The sequence below is a fragment of the Schistocerca gregaria genome, chromosome 2 (assembly GCF_023897955.1).
Source record: "Schistocerca gregaria isolate iqSchGreg1 chromosome 2, iqSchGreg1.2, whole genome shotgun sequence".
NCBI lineage: Eukaryota > Metazoa > Arthropoda > Insecta > Orthoptera > Acrididae > Schistocerca > Schistocerca gregaria.
The window spans coordinates 552,348,570-552,370,596 of record NC_064921.1 but is presented as its reverse complement, the minus strand read 5'-3'; the positions used below and the strand labels follow the sequence as shown (position 1 = coordinate 552,370,596).

General features: G+C 39.1%; 1 protein-coding gene across 2 annotated transcripts in view; it reads left to right on the top strand.

Annotated features, from left to right (window-relative positions):
• The window catches only part of LOC126332098 (uncharacterized), a 160,835-nt gene that overhangs the window by 29,950 nt on the left and 108,858 nt on the right, over window positions 1-22,027 (top strand). The window contains exon 3 of one of the 2 annotated variants that reach the window (XM_049996545.1): window positions 1,737-2,164. The exons of the other annotated variant lie outside the window; for it this stretch is intronic. Coding sequence (XP_049852502.1) covers window positions 1,737-1,798 — 62 coding nt within the window. The 3' untranslated portion in view covers window positions 1,799-2,164. Of the gene's footprint in view, window positions 1-1,736; window positions 2,165-22,027 lie in introns of those variants that run through there. 2 annotated transcript variants of the gene reach the window in all.

Below are 22,027 nucleotides of genomic sequence, written 5' to 3'. Positions count from 1 at the left end.
TGGAAATATCCAGTCCGTGTCTTGTTACCCACTGCTGGAATGCAAACATTTAGACTTTATACAAACACAGGTTCTTCAACACAAGTAGGTGGTACGAAATAGGTTAAATGGCAGAACACGTTTTACGGCGTTCATAATATAATAAAAAGTTGTAGGTGATTTTTAAGCGTACTCACTGAACCGCAAGGAGTGATATATCAGTTGTTCATACAAAATCGAAATTCTCTACGAATATGGCTAAAATGGTTCAAATGGCTCTGAGCACTATGGGACGTAACATCCTCGGTCGTCAGTCCCCTAAAACTTAGAACTACTTAAACCTAACTAACCTAAGGACATCACACACATCCATGCCCGAGGCAGGATTCGAACCTGCGACCGTAGCAGCCCCGCGGTTCCGGACTGAGCGCCTAGAACCGCTAGACCGCCGCGGCCGGCTCTACGAATATGTTTTTCCAAATACGTAGTACTGGTATCACTAGTTTGGCGTCAGCATTGTTTTTTCAGTACAAGTTTGGATTTAAATATTATTTCGTTCATCAACAGTGAATGTACTGTCTTGGATGGGCGGCCTTGCGGATGGCCCAATCCACGGCTGCGCAGCACGGTCAGGAAAGAGTAACTGCAAGGCACCGCTTTACGTTGGATCGTTCCAATAATAGAGCGGTCTCGTGCTAAGCCGCTTTCTCATCAGATCGCTCAGGTAGGAAATGGTTTTACGGTTACAGGGGGCTGGACGCGCTCGCCATTCCCCAACTCACAAACTCCGTGTTTGGCATATCCGTTCCGAGCAAATGCGACTGAGGTCCTGGTCCTGTGGTGCTTGTCATTTGTCGCGACCCAGGAAACACGTGAGGCTCATTGAATGCTGCACACGTGGCGGGTATTACGCTCCTTGAGGAACTTTGTTCTAGTGACATCCTGATCCTCTCGAAACACGCCACGCGTTAGATTTACTCGGATAGTCCATCTGCCAAAGAGCGATCTCGTATCGTTCCAGTAAGGTGGTGGTGGTGGTTAGTGTTTAACGTCCCGTCGACAACGAGTTCATTAGAGACGGAGCGCAAGTTAGGGTTAGGGAAGGATTGGGAAAGAAATCGGCCGTGCCCATTCAAACGAACCATCCCGGCATTTGCCTGAAACTATTTAGGGAAATCACGGAAAACCTAAATCAGGGTGGCTGGAGACGGGATTGGACCGTCGTCCTCCCGAATGCGAGTCCAGTGTGCTAACCACTGCGTCTCCTCGCTCGGTGTTCCAGTAGCGGAGGAGACTACTAACATAGAGCTGTTGTCAGCAGTTATGACGGTTACTCCACTATCATGGCACTCGTAACAACATTCACCGCCACTTAAAACACGTATTCGTAAAATGAACGGCCTATATGTGACATGACACCTCTCTGTCCAATGAAGGAAATCTGTTCAAAACGGATCAACAAGTTATGTTTCTATTATTGTCTGGTAATGATCAACCGAATTCGATATCCTGACTAACTACAGCTTGTACATGCCGAAACGCCTTTTTTTGCAGTGCATCTGTTACCAGAGGGCTCTTACGTTCTCTGTGCAATGCGATCGTAACATAATTTTGTCAAAGTGCTGAAAGTGAAATTCATGATATGTAGAAAATTGCGGTGATTTATAATTGTATTATCGGTAGTAAATATCAAATGCTGTTAAGTTTTTACATAGTTGCTACCTTTGTTAATCCATAATTCGTTGTATTTGTTGTAGTTTACGTGGTGCAATCAAAGGACAAATGTACGACAGAGCTGTTAGACTGTCCACGGAACTGAAATCCAAGTTGCCGGCTCACCCTTAAGGGGGTGATTACGAGTTATTGAAGACCAGATGGCTGGCCTCCTGACTGAAGAGGTCTACCGTCTCCAGAGGAAGAGGACGATGGAAGAGCGTCAGAACATACATCTTTCGTTCGCACCAAAAACAGGCGGAAGCAAGTCATCCTGTGTTATAGCATTTTCTGATTACTTCACGACAAGCAATAAATAAGATGCGCTTTTCATTTAGGCGAGAAACTGACTGCAAAAATTAGTATTTAAAAACATTGGTCTTGGCTTTATTTATCTTTCTGTTATTCTTGTAATACTTTTACTCTTACGTAATAAACGTGTGGATTCATGCCGACAACTGTTATATTTCAACTGTACAATATATTTTTTTTATCAATAGCTCCACATAAATACTGACAGAAATGGCTGCTTATTAACAATAAAATTTATTTCATCCATTCACGCTAACCTCATTCCCAGTACCCAGTTCCTGCCTCTACACACTGACTGCCACAACGACACCTGCGGCCACAAAAGATCTTTGCGACTAACGCCGTGGATTGGCCTTGGCTGGCCTGGATAATGCGGAAATACACTACTGGCCATTGACATTGCTACATCACGGAGATAACGTGCTACAGACGCCAAATTCAACCGACAAGAACAAGATGCTGTGATATGCAAATGATTTGCTTTTCAGAGCATTCACACAAGGTTGGTGCCGGTGCGACACCTACAACGTGCTGACATGAGGAAAGTTTCCAACCGATTTCTCATACACAAACAGCAGTTGACCGGCTTTGCCTGGTGAAACGTTGTTGTGGTGGCTCGTGTAAGGAGGAGAAATGCGTACCATCACGTTTCCGACTTGGATAAAGGTCCGATTGTAGCCTATCGCGATTGCGGTTTATCGTATCGCGACATTGCTGCTCGCGTTGGTTGAGATCCAATGACTGTTAGCAGAATATGGAATCGGTGGGTTCAGGTGGGTAATACGGAACGCCGTGCTGGATCCCAACGGCCTCGTACGATTAGCAGTCGAGGTGACAGGCATCTTGATCGCATGGCTGTAACGGATCGTGCAGCCACTTCTCGATCCCTTTCCAGGCGCGCAGTCCGGAGCCGTGCGACTGCTACGGTCGCAGGTTCGAATCCTGCCTAGGGCATGGATGAGTGTGATGTCCTTAGGTTAGTTAGGTTTATGTAGTTCTAAGTTCTAGGGGACTAATGACCACAGCAGTTGAGTCCCATAGGTCTCAGAGCCATTTGAATCATTTTTCTCGATCCCTAGTCAACAGATGGGGACGTTTGGAAGACAACAACCATCTGCACGAACAGTTCGACGACGTTTGCAGCAGCAAGGACTATCAGCTCGGAGACCATGACTGCTGTTACCCTTGACGCTGCTTCACAGACAGGAGCGCCTGCGATGGTGTACTCAACGACGAACCTGGGTGCACGAATGGCAAATTGTCATATTTCGGATGACCCAGTTTCTGTTTACAGCATCATGATGATCGCATCCGTGTTTGACGACATCGCAGTGAACGCACATTGGAAGCGTGTATTCGTCATCCCCGTACTGGCGTATCACCCGGCGTGATGGTATGGGGTGCCATTGGTTATGCGTCTCGGTCACCTTTCGTTCGCATTGACGACACTTTGAAGCGTTGACGTTACATTTGAGGTGTATTACGACCCGTGGCTCTACCCTTCATTCGATCACCGAGAAACCCTACATTTCAGCAGGATAATCCACGACCGCATGATGCAGGTCCTGTACGGGCCTTTCTGGGTACAGAAAATGTTCGACTGCTGCCATGGCCAGCACATTCTCCAGATCTCTCACCAACTGAAAACGTCTGGTCAATGGTGGCCGAGCAAGTGTCTCGTTACAAACGTCAGTCACTACTCTTGATGAATTGTGGTATCGTGTTGAAGCTGCATGGGCAGCTGTACCTGTACACGCCATCCAAGGTCTGTTTGAGTCAAAGCCCAAAAGTATCAAGGCCGTTATTAAGGCCAGAGGAGGTTGTTCTGCATACTGATTTCTCAGGATCTATGCACCGAAACTGCGTGAAAATGTAATCACATGTCTCTTCTAGTATAATATATTTGTCCAATTAATACCCGATTATCATCTGCATTTCTTCTTTGTGTAGCAATTTTAATGGCCAGTAGTGTATTTGCAAGCCAGGATAAATAGTGTTTTATCTGCTTGTACTCTCTGGCGTCTCAAGACGGAAGTCTAGCCAGTTTTATTTCAAACTGTTATACAAAGACATCTTCGAAATATCATGCCAAGATGGAGGTTCACGCTATCGCTGTATTAAAGGGATGTCTACCGTCTCAGTCAATAGTCCTTCTAGAAAAAGAGTACTGTTATCCCCCAGGAAACTTAAAAGACGAATTCGGAGAGTTCTCCCACGCATTGAGCACCCTCTCCTTCAGCATGACAATGATTGACCATAATATAGGTTGCATGGGGGCTTAATTAAATAGAATGCAAATAATGTTAATTTTTTGAGTCGCTGTTTGTGCGGTTACGCAGTCTCGTAACCGGTTGGCCCTGAATAATATTAGTATGCAATCTGACTGCACAGAATTACAACAAAGAATGAAAGGAAATTTGCGTTAACACAATTAATTAATTAAGTCCCCAGCGACTATAAAACCTACGAAACAACAAAGTACAAATCTAACTGTTCTGTGTGTGGAAGTGTGATTCAACGTAAACATCTGGTACGGCTCTACCTCAATAAGACAAGATGGTTTAAACGCCATTTACAATGAAGTAATTAAAAAAAACCAGAAATACGATGATTGCACATAGAAACCAGAATTACAGTCAAATACAAGAACACGAGCTAGATGCTTTGTTGATTGAACCTGTGACCAAGAGGCATTGTTACATAAGACATTAAAAATAAAAAAATTCTTTACGTTCACATGTATTGACGAAAAATACACTCTGAATATTACAACATCCCCAATCGAATAACATATGGTATCTTACCCAACAGAACAACTAGTACTCTATCGACGTCTCAACAAGCACAGATCACGCCTACCTCAGAACTACGACGACTCTCACCAACTTCTCAGCGGCAACTGCCAGTGGAGGCGGCTGAATAATACTCTTTGGACCAATCTCTGGCGCTGTGGCTCAGTGTAGCTGCCTTTCATATGCCCCTCCTCCACGGGCTAGAATTTGATGGCATTTTTGCCAGCAATGGTGGTGAAAATACCACCAAATTCGTCCAAAAAAATACAGACAAAAATAAAAGATGATATTAAATAAGTAACTAAATAAATTTTGGCTTTGCACTGACCCTTCAATAACCTAATATATAAAATACAGTAAGGAATACAAATGTTTGCATACATGTGATTTTACATATTAGTTTACACAAGTATCATGTGGTTAAACAGTTCAATCAATAGCGTCAATGACGAATAGGTGCTGGTAATAGTCTCACAACATTTCATAAACAGTAAACACACAAAAAAATCAGTTTTTACAAATATTCACATAACATCTTTTCAATAGTTCAATAAACAAGTAGCACTCCTCAGAGTAGTTGACAGTTCCAGCAGTAGCACCCAGCAATGGTCAACAGGTGCAAATAGCAGTCTCATAGCATTTCATCAGCAGTATTTAAACAGCTCCAACAGTGGCACCCAAAAAATGGCGAGCAGGTGCAGACATCAACAAGTGACATCATTCCAGTAGAAGCAGTCCATCAGTGGCACCCAGCAATGTTGAGCATGTGCAGACAGCAACAAGTGACATAATCTCAGTAGAAGCAGTCCCATCAGTGGCACCCAGTAATGTTGAACAGGTGCAGACACCAACAAGTGACGTCATTTCAGTAGAAGCAGTCCATCAGTGGCACCCAGCAATGTTGAGCAGGTGCAGACAGCAACAATTAACATTATTTCAGTAGAGCACTTCCATCAGTGGCACCCAGCAATGTTGAGCAAATGCAGACAGCAACAAGTGACATCATTTCAGTAGAAGCAGTTCCATCAGTGGCACCCAGCAATGTTGACAGTGGCAGACACCAACAAGTGACATCATTTCAGTAGAAGCAGTTCCATCAGAGGCACCCATCAATGTTTAACAAGTGCAGGTAACAGTCCATAACACTCACTATTTAGACAGTTCATCAGAGTTCATCAGCAGTAATTAAACAGTTCCAAGTGGCACCCATCAATGTTGAACAAGCGCAGGTAACAGTCCATAATATTCACTATCATTAATCAGACAGCTCATCAGAGTTTATCAGCAGAAATTAAAGAAACGTTTCCAAGTGGCACCCATCAATGGTGAACAAGTGCAGGTAACAGTCCATAATATTTACTATCACTAATCAGACAGTTCATCAGAGTTCATCAGCAGAAATTAAACATTTGCAAGTGGCACCCATGAATGATGATAGGTGCAAGCACGAAGATCAGTTTGAATGCACACACAATTGCTTTTACAAAATCATTATCAGTGCTCTTACACTAAACATACAAATTATAGCAAACACTCAAATGATATCAGATAATTGTCATATTAACTATTACAAAAACACAAATGTCAGTAAACCTATAATATTTATGGGTGTCAGTGCAAGCCACAACAAACAAGTGAAATAATATTAGGGAGATAGGTCGGTACCAATTATTTGGGATTAGGAAAGGAAAACACACAAAACACACTCATTCATCTATCATCCACATTTAAGTACTAGTGTGTAATTGAATAGTGTTAACTGTGTAAATGCAATTCTGTCATAATTTGATACTCAATATGTGTATCAAGTAGTAGTGGTACAGTGTATAACAGCCAATAATAGTTAGTCAACGTCATAGTAATCATGTAAAGACCAATGTTTGCCAAGCCAACTTTTTCTGAACAACTGTCAGTGTGCCATGATATGCAAATACTTCCTTTCTCCAAAAAAAAAAGTATATACTGCTTATTGAATTAACAAAGTGTGTGTATAGACAATCTTCCTTCCGCTTGAGTGTTCCAGTCTGCCATCTTCATCCTCCTTGTTCCGTATTAACAAAAAAGAATAAAATAAAAAAAAAATATGCTCACCTCTTATCCACAAAAACTCCAATAATCATCAGCATCCCACAATCTTAATACTTCAATAATACGTCTTCAAAACGTCTATACATATAAACCTTATCAACAAATTTCATTTACCTTACCTCTTATCCACCAAAACTCCAATAATCATCAGCTTCACACAGTCTCAATACCGCAATAATACCTCTTTAATACGTTTATACATATAAACCTTATCACCAATATCATTTCACTTCCATAACAGCTCTTTCCTCTAGTCAGTCTCCACGAACAAGTACAGATAAAATCCTAGTGCAAACTTCAATTCATCATCCCATACGATCCGAAGACACAATGTCCACACACAACCTCTGTGTAATCCATCTGACCCGAATATTCTACTCATTATGAATTATAAAATACGTTTTGGTTACCTTGTCTATCATTAAATAAAAGAAATGCATACATGACCTCTAACAGCCTTTAGTTTGAATAACTTTCAGTAAGTAAGTACGAGTAGGGAGTGACAATGATTGTAATATTTCACAGTGTGTACACCACTTCAAGAATCATGGCACAACAGAAGCAAACATGTGGAGTATTGCTTGTGTCAAGTGTCACTTGCTATTTCAATTGCTCATTAAAAATGCAGTGTAATAACTGTCAATGGTCTAAACCTAGTGTTGGTATGTCATGTCGTTAGCTTCCTTCCCACTAGCATAAATTTATACAGCTTCCATAAAACCTCCACCTCATGTGACTTCAATGAAGTTTCTTGTACCAATGTCGTTCGTAGAATTATAGCAGTTCATTTTCTTCCCTTAAAATATAAAGCACTGAGCGTAAGAAAAACATGGAATAGCGAATAAATATACCAGTAGAGAACAGAATGTCAACAAGTGGATGTAGCACAATGCCTACAACGAGGCTCTGCCAAGCGAACAATCTATAATTAATACCGTAGTGTGGCCTAAACTCCATGTTCGTACACCGTACATCAGCATTTTTATATACCAAAGTAAAGAGTAGTTATGACAACAAAACAGAAATGTGTAAATATTCAATCCATACGCAAAGCAGCAAATATATATCTTGCGTAATAAACAGGTCATTAGCATCATATCAGCATAAGCAAATAAATGTTCACATGTAATCTTAATAAGTAAACATGAAGGCGCAAGCAGATAAATCACAAGTATAACTTACATACGTAAGCATATCAGCACAATTAATCAGGTGACAATTATAATTTAAATAAATAAGCACAGCAGTAAAATAATTTGAAAAAAGTTGGCATCAGTGAAAAAGCATTGCAGCCAAGCGATGCATAATATACATAAGTAACAACCCTGTTCATTAATAAAACATTGTCAAAATCAGCAAAGCACGTCGCTTCACAAGTAAATTCATAGAACATAAAATTTAGCACAAAATATAAATCACGTAATCGCGAGCAGCAAATTACGTCTAAAGTACGTACGTAAGTGGAAATATATTACCTGAAAAATAAACTCAATTAATAGTTACCTTTTTAGTTTAATACGTTCTTCTTCGAAATTGCATTCTTCCTGAAATTTCCTCGATAGCAAGTCCTTTTAACGTCGGACACACACAGAATTTACCTGAAGTTCTTAAATATTTTATACAACCGTATCCTGAAAAATACTGAACGTTAATAACATAATTCATCAAGTCACTATAGCTTTATACTGAATAGTAATTGCGGTCGAAGACTGCCTTGTGCGGCGCGCAGACTTGACTGTTGCTTTGAGTATATGCCGCCGCCAGAACACGGCGCGGTACCCTTGTATTCTCCGTGTTTACGTATAACTGTTAGTTTCTCAATGGTATGTCATTCCACAAAAATTTTAACGTTCGATATATGATGTACTCCCTTAGAGCGCCGAAATTTAATAGTTTCTACTTCGACAGTGTTATCATGAATAATTTTGCGAACCCTATATGGATCGTTACAAAGCAGAAAAAATTTGCGACACAAGCCTTTTCCTTTGCGAGACAAACGATGAGACTTAATTAACACCTTTTGACCAACTGACAAGGTTTTTAAACGACCAGGACGTTTAGCTGATTTTTCTCTACTAGCAGCCGCAGATGCAATATTTTGTAGAGCCAGATTGACAACTTCAGAATGCCGCAGTTTTCGTGAAGGCGGAAAAGGAACGATTTCAGAAATGCGATTTGTCGGTGCTTTATTTTTTAATATCAATATAGGCGGTAAAGAAGTTGAATCATTAGGGAGTTCATTCAGAATGTTTTGAAAAATATGAAGATTCTGATCCCACGTTCTGTGATTCTGATGACAATAAAGTCGACACAATTTATTGATTTCCTTCATCCATCTCGCTGAAGTGTGAGATTGAGGGTGAAAAAGTGAAATGAAAATTGGGTTAATCATACGACGCCGTAGGGTACGAAGCCAAATTTTAGAGCGAAACTGTGATCCATTATCTGATATAACCTTATCAACATGACCAACTTCTTTAAGAAAATGTTTGATGAAAGCATTAGATACTGAACGAGCTGTTGCTTTGCGTAAAGGTGTAAAACACACATACTTCGATGTCAGTTCCACTACTACCAAAATGTACGCAAAACCACTAGTAGAACGAACCACTGGACGGAACAAATCGACTGCAGCCATCTCCTTTAATTTTGCTGGAATGATAGGAAACAACGATGCTCTGTGAGAAATAGTTGGCGGGTTATCCATTTGACATAATTTGCATTTGGCAAGAACAAATCGAATACGTATTTTCCATATTACTGAAGTAGCAATTTATGAAAGCATTTTCTGGGACCAAAGTGTGCATAACTGAAACATGTATGCCAAATCAATTTATTAACCCACTCATCAGGCATGCAGACGAACCAAACAGAGTTGTGAACCGATTTTCGTTTAAAAAGAATGTCATTGCTAACTAAATAATACTGTCTAATCGCTACGCTTTCCTTTCTCTTCCACTTCTCCTTAATGTCCTTCCAGATTGGATCCTTGTTTTGCTCCTTAGCGATGTCCTGGAGCGAAGACGAAATAAAATTTTCAAACGCCACACCTTGAATATACATCAAACAATAATTGTTTTCTTTGCAGTCCTCCTCAGCACTTTGTTTCAAACCCATAGGTGCCCGTGATAAAACATCAGCAATAATATTTGAAGAACCCTGTATGTAAGCAATATTAAAGTCAAATTCCTGTATATACAGCGCCCATCGTAACAATCTTCCATGTGTTAATTTTGTTGACATAAGAAATTCCAGAGCTCGATGATCGGTGTATACCTTAGTATGACTGCCATACAAAAATATGCGAAATTTTGTGAAAGCCCAAACAACAGCCAAGGCTTCAAGTTCCGTAATCGAATAGTTCTTTTCTGATTTAGAGAGAACACGACTTCCAAATGCAATAGTTTTCTGTACTACAACGCCGTTTTCTTCTATCTCTTGAAATAAGTGTGCACCTAGGCCTTTGTATGATGAGTTCGTCGCCAAACAAAAAACTTCAGATAAATCCGGATGTGAAAGAAGTGGAGCAGCAACTAAAGCAACAGGAAGTTGTTCAAATTCTGATTGATCTTTCTCATCCCAACACCAATTAGAATTCTTTCCAGATAGTTCACATAAACGAGGTGTGGCCAAAATGTCCAATCTAACAAAGCGCCTAAGAAAATTACAGACACCAAGGAAACTACGAACATCACGTTTTGTAGTAGGAACAGCAGAATTACGAAAAGCGTCTAGTTTCTCTAGATCAGGAAGAATACCTTCTGTAGAAATAATATGACCAAGAAATTTCACCAGAGGACGACCAAGTTCACTGTAATGCCAACTCTTGTAAAAATACGTAATAATGAATCCAAAATTTTGTTGTGCTCACTCCAAGAACGTTTAGCGATAAGAATATCGTCAACATATCAAGTAATGTTGTCACGAAGATAAACAGGTAAAATTTCGTTTAAACTACGAATGAATGCTGCTGAAGGTACAGTAAGTCCAAACGGTAATTTCCGAAATCACTTGTGGGTAAAATAGTCATATCCGGTTATTCTTTACCGACTCTCTGCCTCAGGCATTGATGTGTGTGATGTCTTTAGGTTAGTTAGGTTAAAGTAGTTCTAAGTGTAGGGGACTGATGACCTCAGATGTTAAGTCCCATAGTGCTCAGAGTCATTTGAACCATTTGACCACTTTCAAGCGTTTCACTTTGATAGTGATCAAACGGTGCAAGCAGAGATAAAGCTGTGGCTCTTTCAACAAAGCCAATAATTCTGCAGTGATATTATCAACAAATTTGTCACTCGTTGGTAGAAAGTTGTTCATCGTGATGGTGAGTATGATGAGAAATAAATCTGTGGACATGAAGAATAAATATGTAAAACTTTAATAAAATTTATTGTATTTAAAAAGCTTTAATACTTTTCAAATCTAAACATTCGGGTGCATTACTATTCAGCACTGACATAGTTACGTCACACGCCGCCATGTTACATGCCACATGCTCTACCAGCAGTGAACTCCAGCTTGCGTCAGCGAAATATAGAAGTTGACCGAGTATTGGTGATACGCAATAGAGCAAACGGTATTGGGAACACAACAAAAATTTCGGAGGTATACTTTTTAGTTCGCCCTCGTACTTCACGTCTTTATTGGTAATTAATCTTTCTCATCAAGTGCAAATCCATTTTGCACAATGACTGTTAATTTCATTAGCTAAAGTGATTTTCCGATTATTATGAATCTCAGTTATGAAATGAATTCATTCAATGAACAAATAAAAACATGTTTAACACTCCTAGTACGACTGGGGGTCTAAGTAATCCCATAAGCAACTGGGAACATATCCCCCTTGTTTTCAAAACTGTAGTTTTTCTAACCTTAAGAATGTCTCCGTCTCATTCAGTTTTATCCAAAGAAATTTAGTTCAGTTTTATATTTACATTACACCAAAATGTATCCGTGGTTTTTGCACTGACTGCCACTTGGGCCAAGATGAACCGAATCGAACTTCATTTCGTTCCTTGAATGTAGCACTTCCGAAATTAGAATGATGACTTATGCTGAAACAGATATAACGTATGTTTTCTCGTTAATTCGTTAAAATACTGCCCATATATCACGTTTAAGTTACTTGGGATCTTCATGACCGCGGCGGTACGGAATGGGATTTGAAAATGACCAGCTTTATGTTTTATAATTTCTAATAATCTTCTATAATTTCCTAGAGCCCTAAGAAGTGACAGTACACACTCCACTTCTGTAGATCGTCTAATACAAGAGAAACACCGCTCAAGAAACATGGAGACTGATCTTAAAATCCTCAGAGAATGCAACAGTCTATATCAAAACCTCACAATAGAGGGGAAATACCACATACGAAAAGCAATAACACAAAGAATGAGAGCCCTGAATGAAAATACTACACTGTGCAACAAAACACTGTTTGGAACACTCAATGAACTATACAAAAGACCTTCCCGCATATAACATAACTGTCACACAATGTAAAAAAATCTTTTTTCTCGGTTCCCTCTCCACACCTTTTTCCTGCACGCTCTCTCTTTCTCTCTCAACAGCACACACACACACACACACACACACACACACACACACACAATTGTGCTGGGACTGAGAGACTGACTATTTGTACATTTTTAACGGGTTATTGATTGTTACAAGGTCTTCAATATGTTCCGTATAGTGTGATCCTGAATGGAGCTTTTTCTCGTTCATGATCACTCCCAGAAATGTGAAAAACAGTGGCATCCGGACCCGTCTTCTTTGTGTCTTCAAACATCATCTCGTCTCCCGAAAATAACCCGTCACTGCTGTCAAGTTGCTCCATCATGTAATTAGTATTTGTCCGATTCACGTTCCTTAACAACTTTACCCTACCCCTTGTCAGCATTCGGAACTGTGTAACATTACAATAACGACTGTAACTGAAGAAAAAATGCATCCAATAATCTACCACTATTCTCTAGAGACTGATCAATGAAACTCTTTGCCTCCGAAAGTAATACATGACTAGAAAGCAATCTTATACAAGTTAACGACACTGTTCATAATGCTGATTTACGACAATGATCATGAATGTGGTGCAAAAACCACAAGTTCTTGAGTCAATAAGGGAGATAATTGGCTAATTAAAAGAAAACATAGGGATTAGTACATAGGCACCGTCAAACAAAATCTACAGCAGATCCAAAATTAATTTCAAGGAATTGATGATAAAGAGAAAAGTAACTAAAGCATAGCAGTGTGATTCTCAGTGTGCGGAACCTAAGGCAAAGGTCGCCAGTATGGAGACAAACCGCTTGTTTGCTGTGCTGGGACCCATATAACTGATTGCAAGTTAGGGGGCAGAATCACGAAGTTATGCAAATCACACCCAAATGGGTTTATATTGAATCGGCACAAGGTGTCTAATGTAATTTTACAAACTGGCTTTTTGATTATCGTAAAGTTTTCATGGATTAAGAGAAGATACTCAGTACGTGTTCCTGATGGTTGACTAAACTGCACAGTGTATACGTTTGTCTACTCCCGTCTTGGGCAACATTCTTCTTTTTAGCAGTTTGGAAATTAAATTTATTGTTATTACATGCTCTCAGTGGTTAACTAATATGCTCAGTATATGCCAGCTGAAATTCATCCCACTTTAGAGTCTCTCCCTTTCGCTTCAGTTGAGGAGAGCTGCCAACTCGGCAAAGTTCTGGACGAAGTTTCGAAAATATTGGGCCATGTCGGTAAACTCTTAATTTCTTTCTTATATCTGGGCACTGGAAAGCGATGGATGGCTTTGGTGATTTCTCGTATATCTTCACACCATCAGCTGAACCTACACAACCTACGAAGGAGCTCTTTTTCTTGATTTGGTTAACCTTTGATGGTTTAATGGCTAATATTTCCTCACGCAGGCTTCACAGTAACTGCCCTAATTGGTCCAGGTGGGCCTCAAACTTTTTGCAATAAACAAAATCATCTGAAAATACTATACGCTCTTGAACTTTAAATCATCCAAAACATAATCAAAACCAAAAGGGACTCTGTTGTAGTCAAATTCCAATCCATACAGAAAGCAGTCAAGGGCTTATACTCTTCTGCAAGTAGTACTTGATGATACACTCCGTTCGGATCAAACACTGAAAAATATTGTGCTCCCAAGAACCAGAGAGAACAATCATGCAAATCTGAAAGTGAGACTGTTTATAATGTCACTTTCTGATTCAACAGACGACCTGTCATGCGAGCTAAAAATTTTGGGAATGCATGACGCGAAACGGATTACGCCATCGGCCAGTTGTTAGTTGATTATATTCTAAGTTTTCATTTTTAGAGGTGATGATTGGTAAGACGCTTCTGGCACCGGCGTCCTATCTGTCAACTGAACATTATATTTTATTGTTGATACCAAGTCTATAAGGGTACGCCTGCAGTTTCTCAGGATGGCTAAAATACTGAATCTCTGAGGTGTTGTTCCGAAACGTCTAATAAAGCCATATAGCCTCTTCCAGATTCAAGTGAAACAACTGAAAAGAATATACTTTTTTCTATAACTGAACACAATCCTCCGTGGTATTATGGTGGCACAAAGGCTAAAACATAACATCGTGATAATATATTTCAAAAGACACCTGGTACATTTAAAAGTGACACCTTAACGAAACCACGTTTCTCAGATACTGTACCAGAGCGAGCTGAATCTGACATGATCACTGCTGAATACTTAAATGAAGTTCCACCTTCCTGACGAGAGGAAAAATGAACCCATTGACACTACGAGAGCTCAAATGATATGTCTGAAGCACGAGAAATTTACAATTTCGAGAAAACTTGTGATACCAGCATTCGAGAGATTTCTCCCGAAACAGCTTCACGACCATTAGTGGCGTAAACAAAGGAGAAATTGGCTTAGGAGCACACTTTGGTTTTCCTCGTTATTTTGCTCAGTTAGTTAAGCCCCCAACTAAGTCAACATCTACTCACAGCAATCTGCTTGCCTCTGGCGTGAGATTTAATTTCCTGCCTCGCGGCGTAGCCGCCCGGTCTATGGCATCTTGTCACGGTCCACGCGGCTCCCCCGTCGGAGGTTCGAGTCCTCCCCCGGGCGTGGGTTTGTGTGTAGTCTTTTGCGTTAGTTAGTTTAAGTTACATTAAGTAGTGTGTAAGCTCAGGGGCCGATGACCTCGCCAGGTTGGTCCCATAAGACCTTCCCACAAATTTCCAATTCTGATTTCCTTTTTCTCGGGATATCGGAAAATCAGACACCAATATCCCTCTTCATTGCATCGAGAAACGCCCCAACCCTCGGCAGTCTGTTCCCTGGTGCACGTCGCCTATATGGAGCCTTCTCACCCAATAAACTAGCGTTACTGCCAGTAGGATCACTCTTCCTGTCACTACTACAAAACCTCTCGAAATTTGCTGGTAATTCATGTAAATGAAAAGAGCTTTATGTTTTATTGGCAAAGAGCACTCTGGACTGAGCCACAGGATGCACCCCCTCTCCAATAATGATCACAATCTCTACCTCAGGCATCTTAAGATACAAATAAGTAAAAGACATTCTAACCTCATCGTCTCGCGCGTAGCTTTTCCAGCGCAGCTGGTTATGGTAAACTATTAACATTTACCAAAGAAAAACCACGAAACAGCCGAGTGTCTTTAAATATTTTTATTTTACTCACACTATTAGTTTGGACATCTCATTAATGCGATCTTCAGGTCTCTGCGTGTTCAAAACTACGAGTATAAACGCAATTTGTGTCAAAGTATAGCACTAGTTTACATTACAGAAAACGAACTGTAATAATAAAAGTATCTAAAACCTACAAAATGCAACATGCAGCGTTAAGAAGTATACGTATGCGCACAGATCACAACGCATGATATGTATACGTACTGGTTATCATCGAATCTAACTAATTTCATGTTACAGATTTACTCGTATAACATAACATTCCAGACAAAAAAAAAAAAAAATTGCCTTATCTCATGAATAAGAAAACCACAATTTTTCTTAGGAAAAAAATCCTCACTTAAAGCAAAAGTCTCGATATGACTTATGAAGTACACATTAGAGAGCGTATCTATCACCCAGTTAGTATCACCATCTGTGATATATCAGAAGTAGTTGCCACAATGCAAGAAAACGCAAACAGAGGCAAAACCCAACGGCCAACAAATTACTACGTGAAAAATGGTAAGCAATAAAATGGCGAGAAATACTCATAAAATACCAAGAGGACATAATTTTATATGTAAAATAAAAGGTAAAAACATGACTTTGAGTCCCTTAAAAGATCAATTAAACGGCGAGGACATGCTACAATGGGCCAAGGAAGAAACCCCAAATGCCATGTTAATCAAGCAGTGTCATCCGAAAATCTCAGTTGAATACGTAATTACTGCTCCCTTTGGGGATATAATGTATCTTGCTATCGACCTGTTTATAGAACTACGCAACCCACCCAAACATGAACTAACACATAGATGTTTCGCAAAAGCTAGTGTGGGGACACGCCAAGCTAAACGTAGGGTGAGTGTGTAAAGACCAACTAGAATACAGAGTACATACACACTAGATGAGGAACATGTTGGAGTAAAAAGGAGAAAAATTTGTGAGCGGAAATGAGTTGTTAAGCGGCTTCATATAATAAACCAATCATTGAATGGAACACTAATAAATCGAAGACTTCTAAATAATAAGGAATATAAAGTGAAAAAAAACAGTCAATGTAGTAGCACAAGACTACATATGCCAAGAGTCTCCAGCCATATACTAAATCTTGTGACTAACAAAAGGAGCACTTACAATCAAAACTCATAGCTATCATCAAATCGCCGTAAAACAAAACTCTTAAAAATCATAAAATTAGCATATATGATAAGAAAACAATCATCAGTTTCCTTGTAGACTGTATGGCGAAGTAAAGATCATAAAGCTATAACTATACTAAACAATCCGAAACGCCTCTAATGAGACGCAGTCAATAAACGCAGAATGTCCCTCATATGCCCTCGGGAATATATAAATTTGGGTCTAAAGATACACCAGGCTAAGAAATGAATCGAAAAACTAATTACTGGAAATCAAACCATTGAGTAACAACACCGCTTCACACTCTTAAATCTCAAATTGACATTATCATCATAAAGAAAATCTCACTACAGTAAAGTACCAGATTAGAAATGACCACAAATGATGAATAATAAAAAGGTGCGACATACCAATAGTATGAAGCATTGTAAAGCTCTATGCCATGCACCAGTACTCCTAACATGGGAATGTATCATCTGTAACAACGGGATGAACCAATGCACTACGATAACTCAGTTGGGTTCATTACAGAGTACACAACTATATGTAGAAGAAGATAACATCTATAAATCTAAAGAAGACCAGGAAATATCGTGTGTCAGTAGAGCCAAATAAAATCGATAATGTAATGTGAAGGACAGAAATCGTTCCGCGGGAATAACTTAATGTAATAGTTGGATAATAAGTTAGATACACTACTGACAGAAAAGACTACACCGTAACGAATGTACTGTGAAGAATGGTATCAGTAGATTTGAGTCATACAGGAAAGTGATAAAGAAAGCCCAACCAGTGACAATAAGCCCATGTACTCCCAAACAATACAATGAAAACGACTGCGCCCCATCGAAAGTACAGTCGACCACGCCAAGCAATTATACGACAGGTACGTATGTAAAATAAATACCGTTATCATAGTGAAAGGAAGACCCATCCGATAGAAGCGCCACGAGAAGGTCGCAACTACTCTCTAATCTAATAGGATTTCGTCAAGTCTTTGCGAAAATAAATGTTAAAAATTTATGCTTGAATCTACTGGAACCTTGGGTCATCAACACTTCCAGATAGGATGTCCTCTATTTCAAACCACACCTTGATATGATGGTCCAAGTATGCTACGAAAGAAACTCTATTGTGCCCAACTATTACCGAAATCGAATCGCCCAAGGTAAACGATCATTAAACTGTGGCAGAAACTGCGGTTTGCAAAAGATGTAAAAGGGGACCAGACGAAGTAACTTTATGGCTCGCAGCTGTTGCACAAAGCGTTGTAAAGAAAACTACACAACCGTCAACATTCTGCGACGACACTTCCAAATGAAATCACCAGTCTCCGGAGAAGAATGCGTCCGTAAGATGAGTACCATACCAGGACATTCTTGGCATTAAAGCCAACGAGGAAACTACATCGATAAAAATCCGATTCCACAACTCCTTTACAATCAGACCAACTTCACGAACACTTCAAAATGACTCGTCCCTGTTATAACATTTCAGCTCCTCAACACCAAATTAAAACGTTCCACTTCAATTTGTTTGCACTTATAGCGATCCCAGCTTCCTCAACCAAATTAAAACGTTGCATTAGGAGGTGTCTGCTTCGTGCAAAAGGTCTTGAGTTCATATTGACGACAACAAGTAATTCTTCATTACAGACGTTTATTTACAAACAGAACTGACAGACTTCACAGACTCAACAACTTTTTCAAGTTTTGACTGGTTATTTGAAATTTCGTTACTTAAATCAGTTTCAAGGACAGAAATTTTGCTCTCAACCGTGTCCACACGACAACTAAGTTCTTTTTGGTTTGACTCAAAAGTAATTCGCCATTCTTCGAGAACCTGATTAGTGTGAGCAATCTGTTCTGTATTTGAATTTATTTCTGATTTTAAATCACACACAGCCTTCGAAATCGACCTGTCCATCAGTTGTTGTGTCTGTTCAATTTGTTGACGTAATTCGGCACGAGAATCGTCCATCTTCGAGTTTGTGTTATCCAACTTCGAGTTTAACTCTGAAAACATTTGTTTTAACATTTCCAACATTCCTACACTGTCAGAAGCACTTTCCCTAATAGGTGTACTCGCTACACCGCTGTCAATACTGAAATCTGCGTCTTTTTCCATTATTTTAGGAAGCAGGTACTTATCTTAGTGTCCGTCGGCGGTCGTTGGTGTCCGTGTTTTGCGAAATTTCTTCAATTCCAGGATGGTTTCTCTCGGTTGATTCACTCCTCTTCTTGTGACCCCAGAATCGACGTATTTACTTCTGAAGAATGACTGGTCCGTCGTATATCCTCTTCTTGTGGTCCCAAAACAGACGTATTTTCTTCTTGTGATCCCAGAAGAGACGTATTTTATTTTGAAGAATCACTGGGTGGTCGTCATATTCTCTGCTTCCTCCTCCAAATTATAACATTTCAGCTCCTCAACACCAAATTAAAACGTTCCACTTCAATTTGTTTGCACTTATAGCGATCCCAGCTTCCTCAACCAAATTAAAACGTTGCATTAGGAGGTGTCTGCTTCGTGCAAAAGATCTTGAGTTCATATTGACGACAACAAGTAATTCTTCATTACAGATGTTTATTTACAAAACAGAACTAACAGACTTCACAGACTCAACAACTGACTCCCAGAGCTAACCGCACTGCATATCCGAACTGGCAACTGACCACTCCTAGGTGTATTAATATCTTTCCAAACAATGAGAGTCTTTGACAATGTTTTGTTTACAATATGATAGCAATTCACGACTTAAAACTAAATTAGACATTACAGAATTTTAGTACAGATTAAAGTAAGTAAAAGGATCAGTACATATAAATTCTTACAACCATAATTTCCAAATAGATTTTATAACATTTTTCTACCAGCTTCTGGATAACCTTCACCAGATTTGTACCGATGTTTCCAGAAATATCTTGTTATTTGATTCTGGATATTTCTTGAGTGATTCAGAACAACCATTTATATGTAAAATGATTTAAATCGTGTTTCAAAACATAAATAAATCTTTTTAGCAATATTTCTTGATACAAATCGTCTTTCGAAATTAGGTTATGAAACAGTTTTCACAAGTTTTCGTATTTTTGCGATCATAATATAGAATTTCTCCATAGAAAGTTCCAGAAGTGTGCATTAAACTTTCATTTACAGACTTTCTCTTTAGCTGGTGAGTTTTTAAAAGTATCTTGTCCATATTATACGAAGTAATTTAGCTCAAAACTGATAATTTATACAATTAATCAGAGCTACAGCAAACAGTGAGTCTTTCTTTTACAAAATGAAATATAATTACAAAATTGAATGAAAATAGGTTACTAACACTAATATATATTTACATTAATTCTGTTTTGGTCTTTCTGTGCAAAATGTCCTAATATTGACACAGTACAATATTTAAACATCACCAAAGTTTCCCTTTACATTTTGCATATCTGTATCGACATCCCCTAAAAGTCTACAGTATCGAATACTTCAATATGTCCCAATATGTCCTGTAATGTTACACTGTGACAAGAAGTGTATGATCGTAAGATTTAATTTGGCTATTTAGGCCCACGGTATTTTGCTGTATTCTTTAGGCAGATGGGTTTACAACAACCTCGTAGGGAAAAGTAAGCGCTCAGTTAACAAAATAACCTCTCTTAAAATTTTTTCTTACGAAAAGAATCGGCCGAGCCATTCTAGGCGCTGCAGTCTGGAACCACGCAACCGCTACGGTCGCAGGTTCGAATCCTACCTCGGGCATGAATGTGTGTGTTGTCCTTAGGTTAGTTAAGTTTATGTAGTTCTAAGTTCTAGGGGAATGATGACCACAGAAGTTAAGTCCCATACTGCTCACAACCAACCATACGAAAAGAATCGATGGAAAAGAATCTACTCATCTACGCATTTCAAATGTAGAAAATCAAAATCATCGATGCTTGCAAAACAGGAATACCTGTATACCGTGAATTCTAAAGCGAAAGTACAAAAGGTAAAGCTTTAAAAAACAAGTCAAGATGAACATCGAACCCAAATATACTAAATGACAAATTACTTTTGTAGTTTTAAATGAGATCATTTAGGTTAGGCTTTACCGTGACTGTTATTGACATTAAACGTAAAAACAAGTTTTTTGTTACCAGTCACCGTGTTATTTATTTCCACGACGCGTTTCAAAGGTTTAAATCTCTATCATTGGGTGGATTTACATTAGTTAGTGTAAAATTTATCTGTGTGTTGTGTCACGATTTTGTCAGTCAGGTGAAACGTTATAATGGCTGAAACTTCATATTTTTTAATAAGAATCAGGTGAAATGTTACATACTTGAAGTACAATAATCATATTGGCTACAGCAGTGAAATTATACATAGACGACAATATTTGACTGTAATTAATTGACATATTTGATAGGCTGGAGACAGAAGGAGAGGAACAGAGAGAGAAATTGTGTGTGTGAGAGAGACGTGGTAGAAAGAGTGATTGTATGAGAGCAAACATTTACATGGCAAGTGGTCTTAAGATTACATGTTATATATATTAGCTGCCTAAAGGTTGGGGTAATACATTGGTTAATGATATAAATATGCAGACAGGCATACAATTTGTGCCAGTAGTTGATGTACATACAGTTTCAAGTTGCTCTCATATAATCACTCTTTCCACCCTCTCTCTCTCTCTCTCTCTCTCTCTCTCTCTCTCTCTCTCTCTCTCACTTTCTTTCTCTCTTCCTCTCCTTCTGTCTCCAGCCTATCACAACTGTCTATTAATCCCAGTCAAATATTGTTATCTATGTATAATTTTACTGCGGTAGCCGATATGATTATTATACATCAAGCCTGTAACATTTCACCTGATCGTATAAACGAGTACGAAGGTTAAGCTATTTTAACTTGTCAAAATCGGATTTACATGCGACCTGAAGTACACACACATATATTCGACACCTCAAAACGAACACCTCCAAATCCTTTAAACAATTATTCTGTAATAATGTTGTTACGATGTATATTCTTTTCTTGACTTCTGCTACACGAACCTTGCCCCCAGCTGATTGCAGACGCCATATTTCTTTACAAATGTGACAGTATGCATGTGATGTGTTACGACAGCCAAAGGAACCCGTGACCACTGAAGGTACTCTATTTTTCTTATTTTATGTTTACCATTATATATCAGTTTAATTTTTAGTCAGAAGAAATTCAAACCGTGTACTGAAATAGTGTCTGTTTGTCCACTGGGCAGTGCCACAAGTTCCTCCAAAAAATCGTAACACAACACACACACAAATGTCATACTAACTAATGTAAATCCATCCCATGATGGGGGTTTAAACCTTTG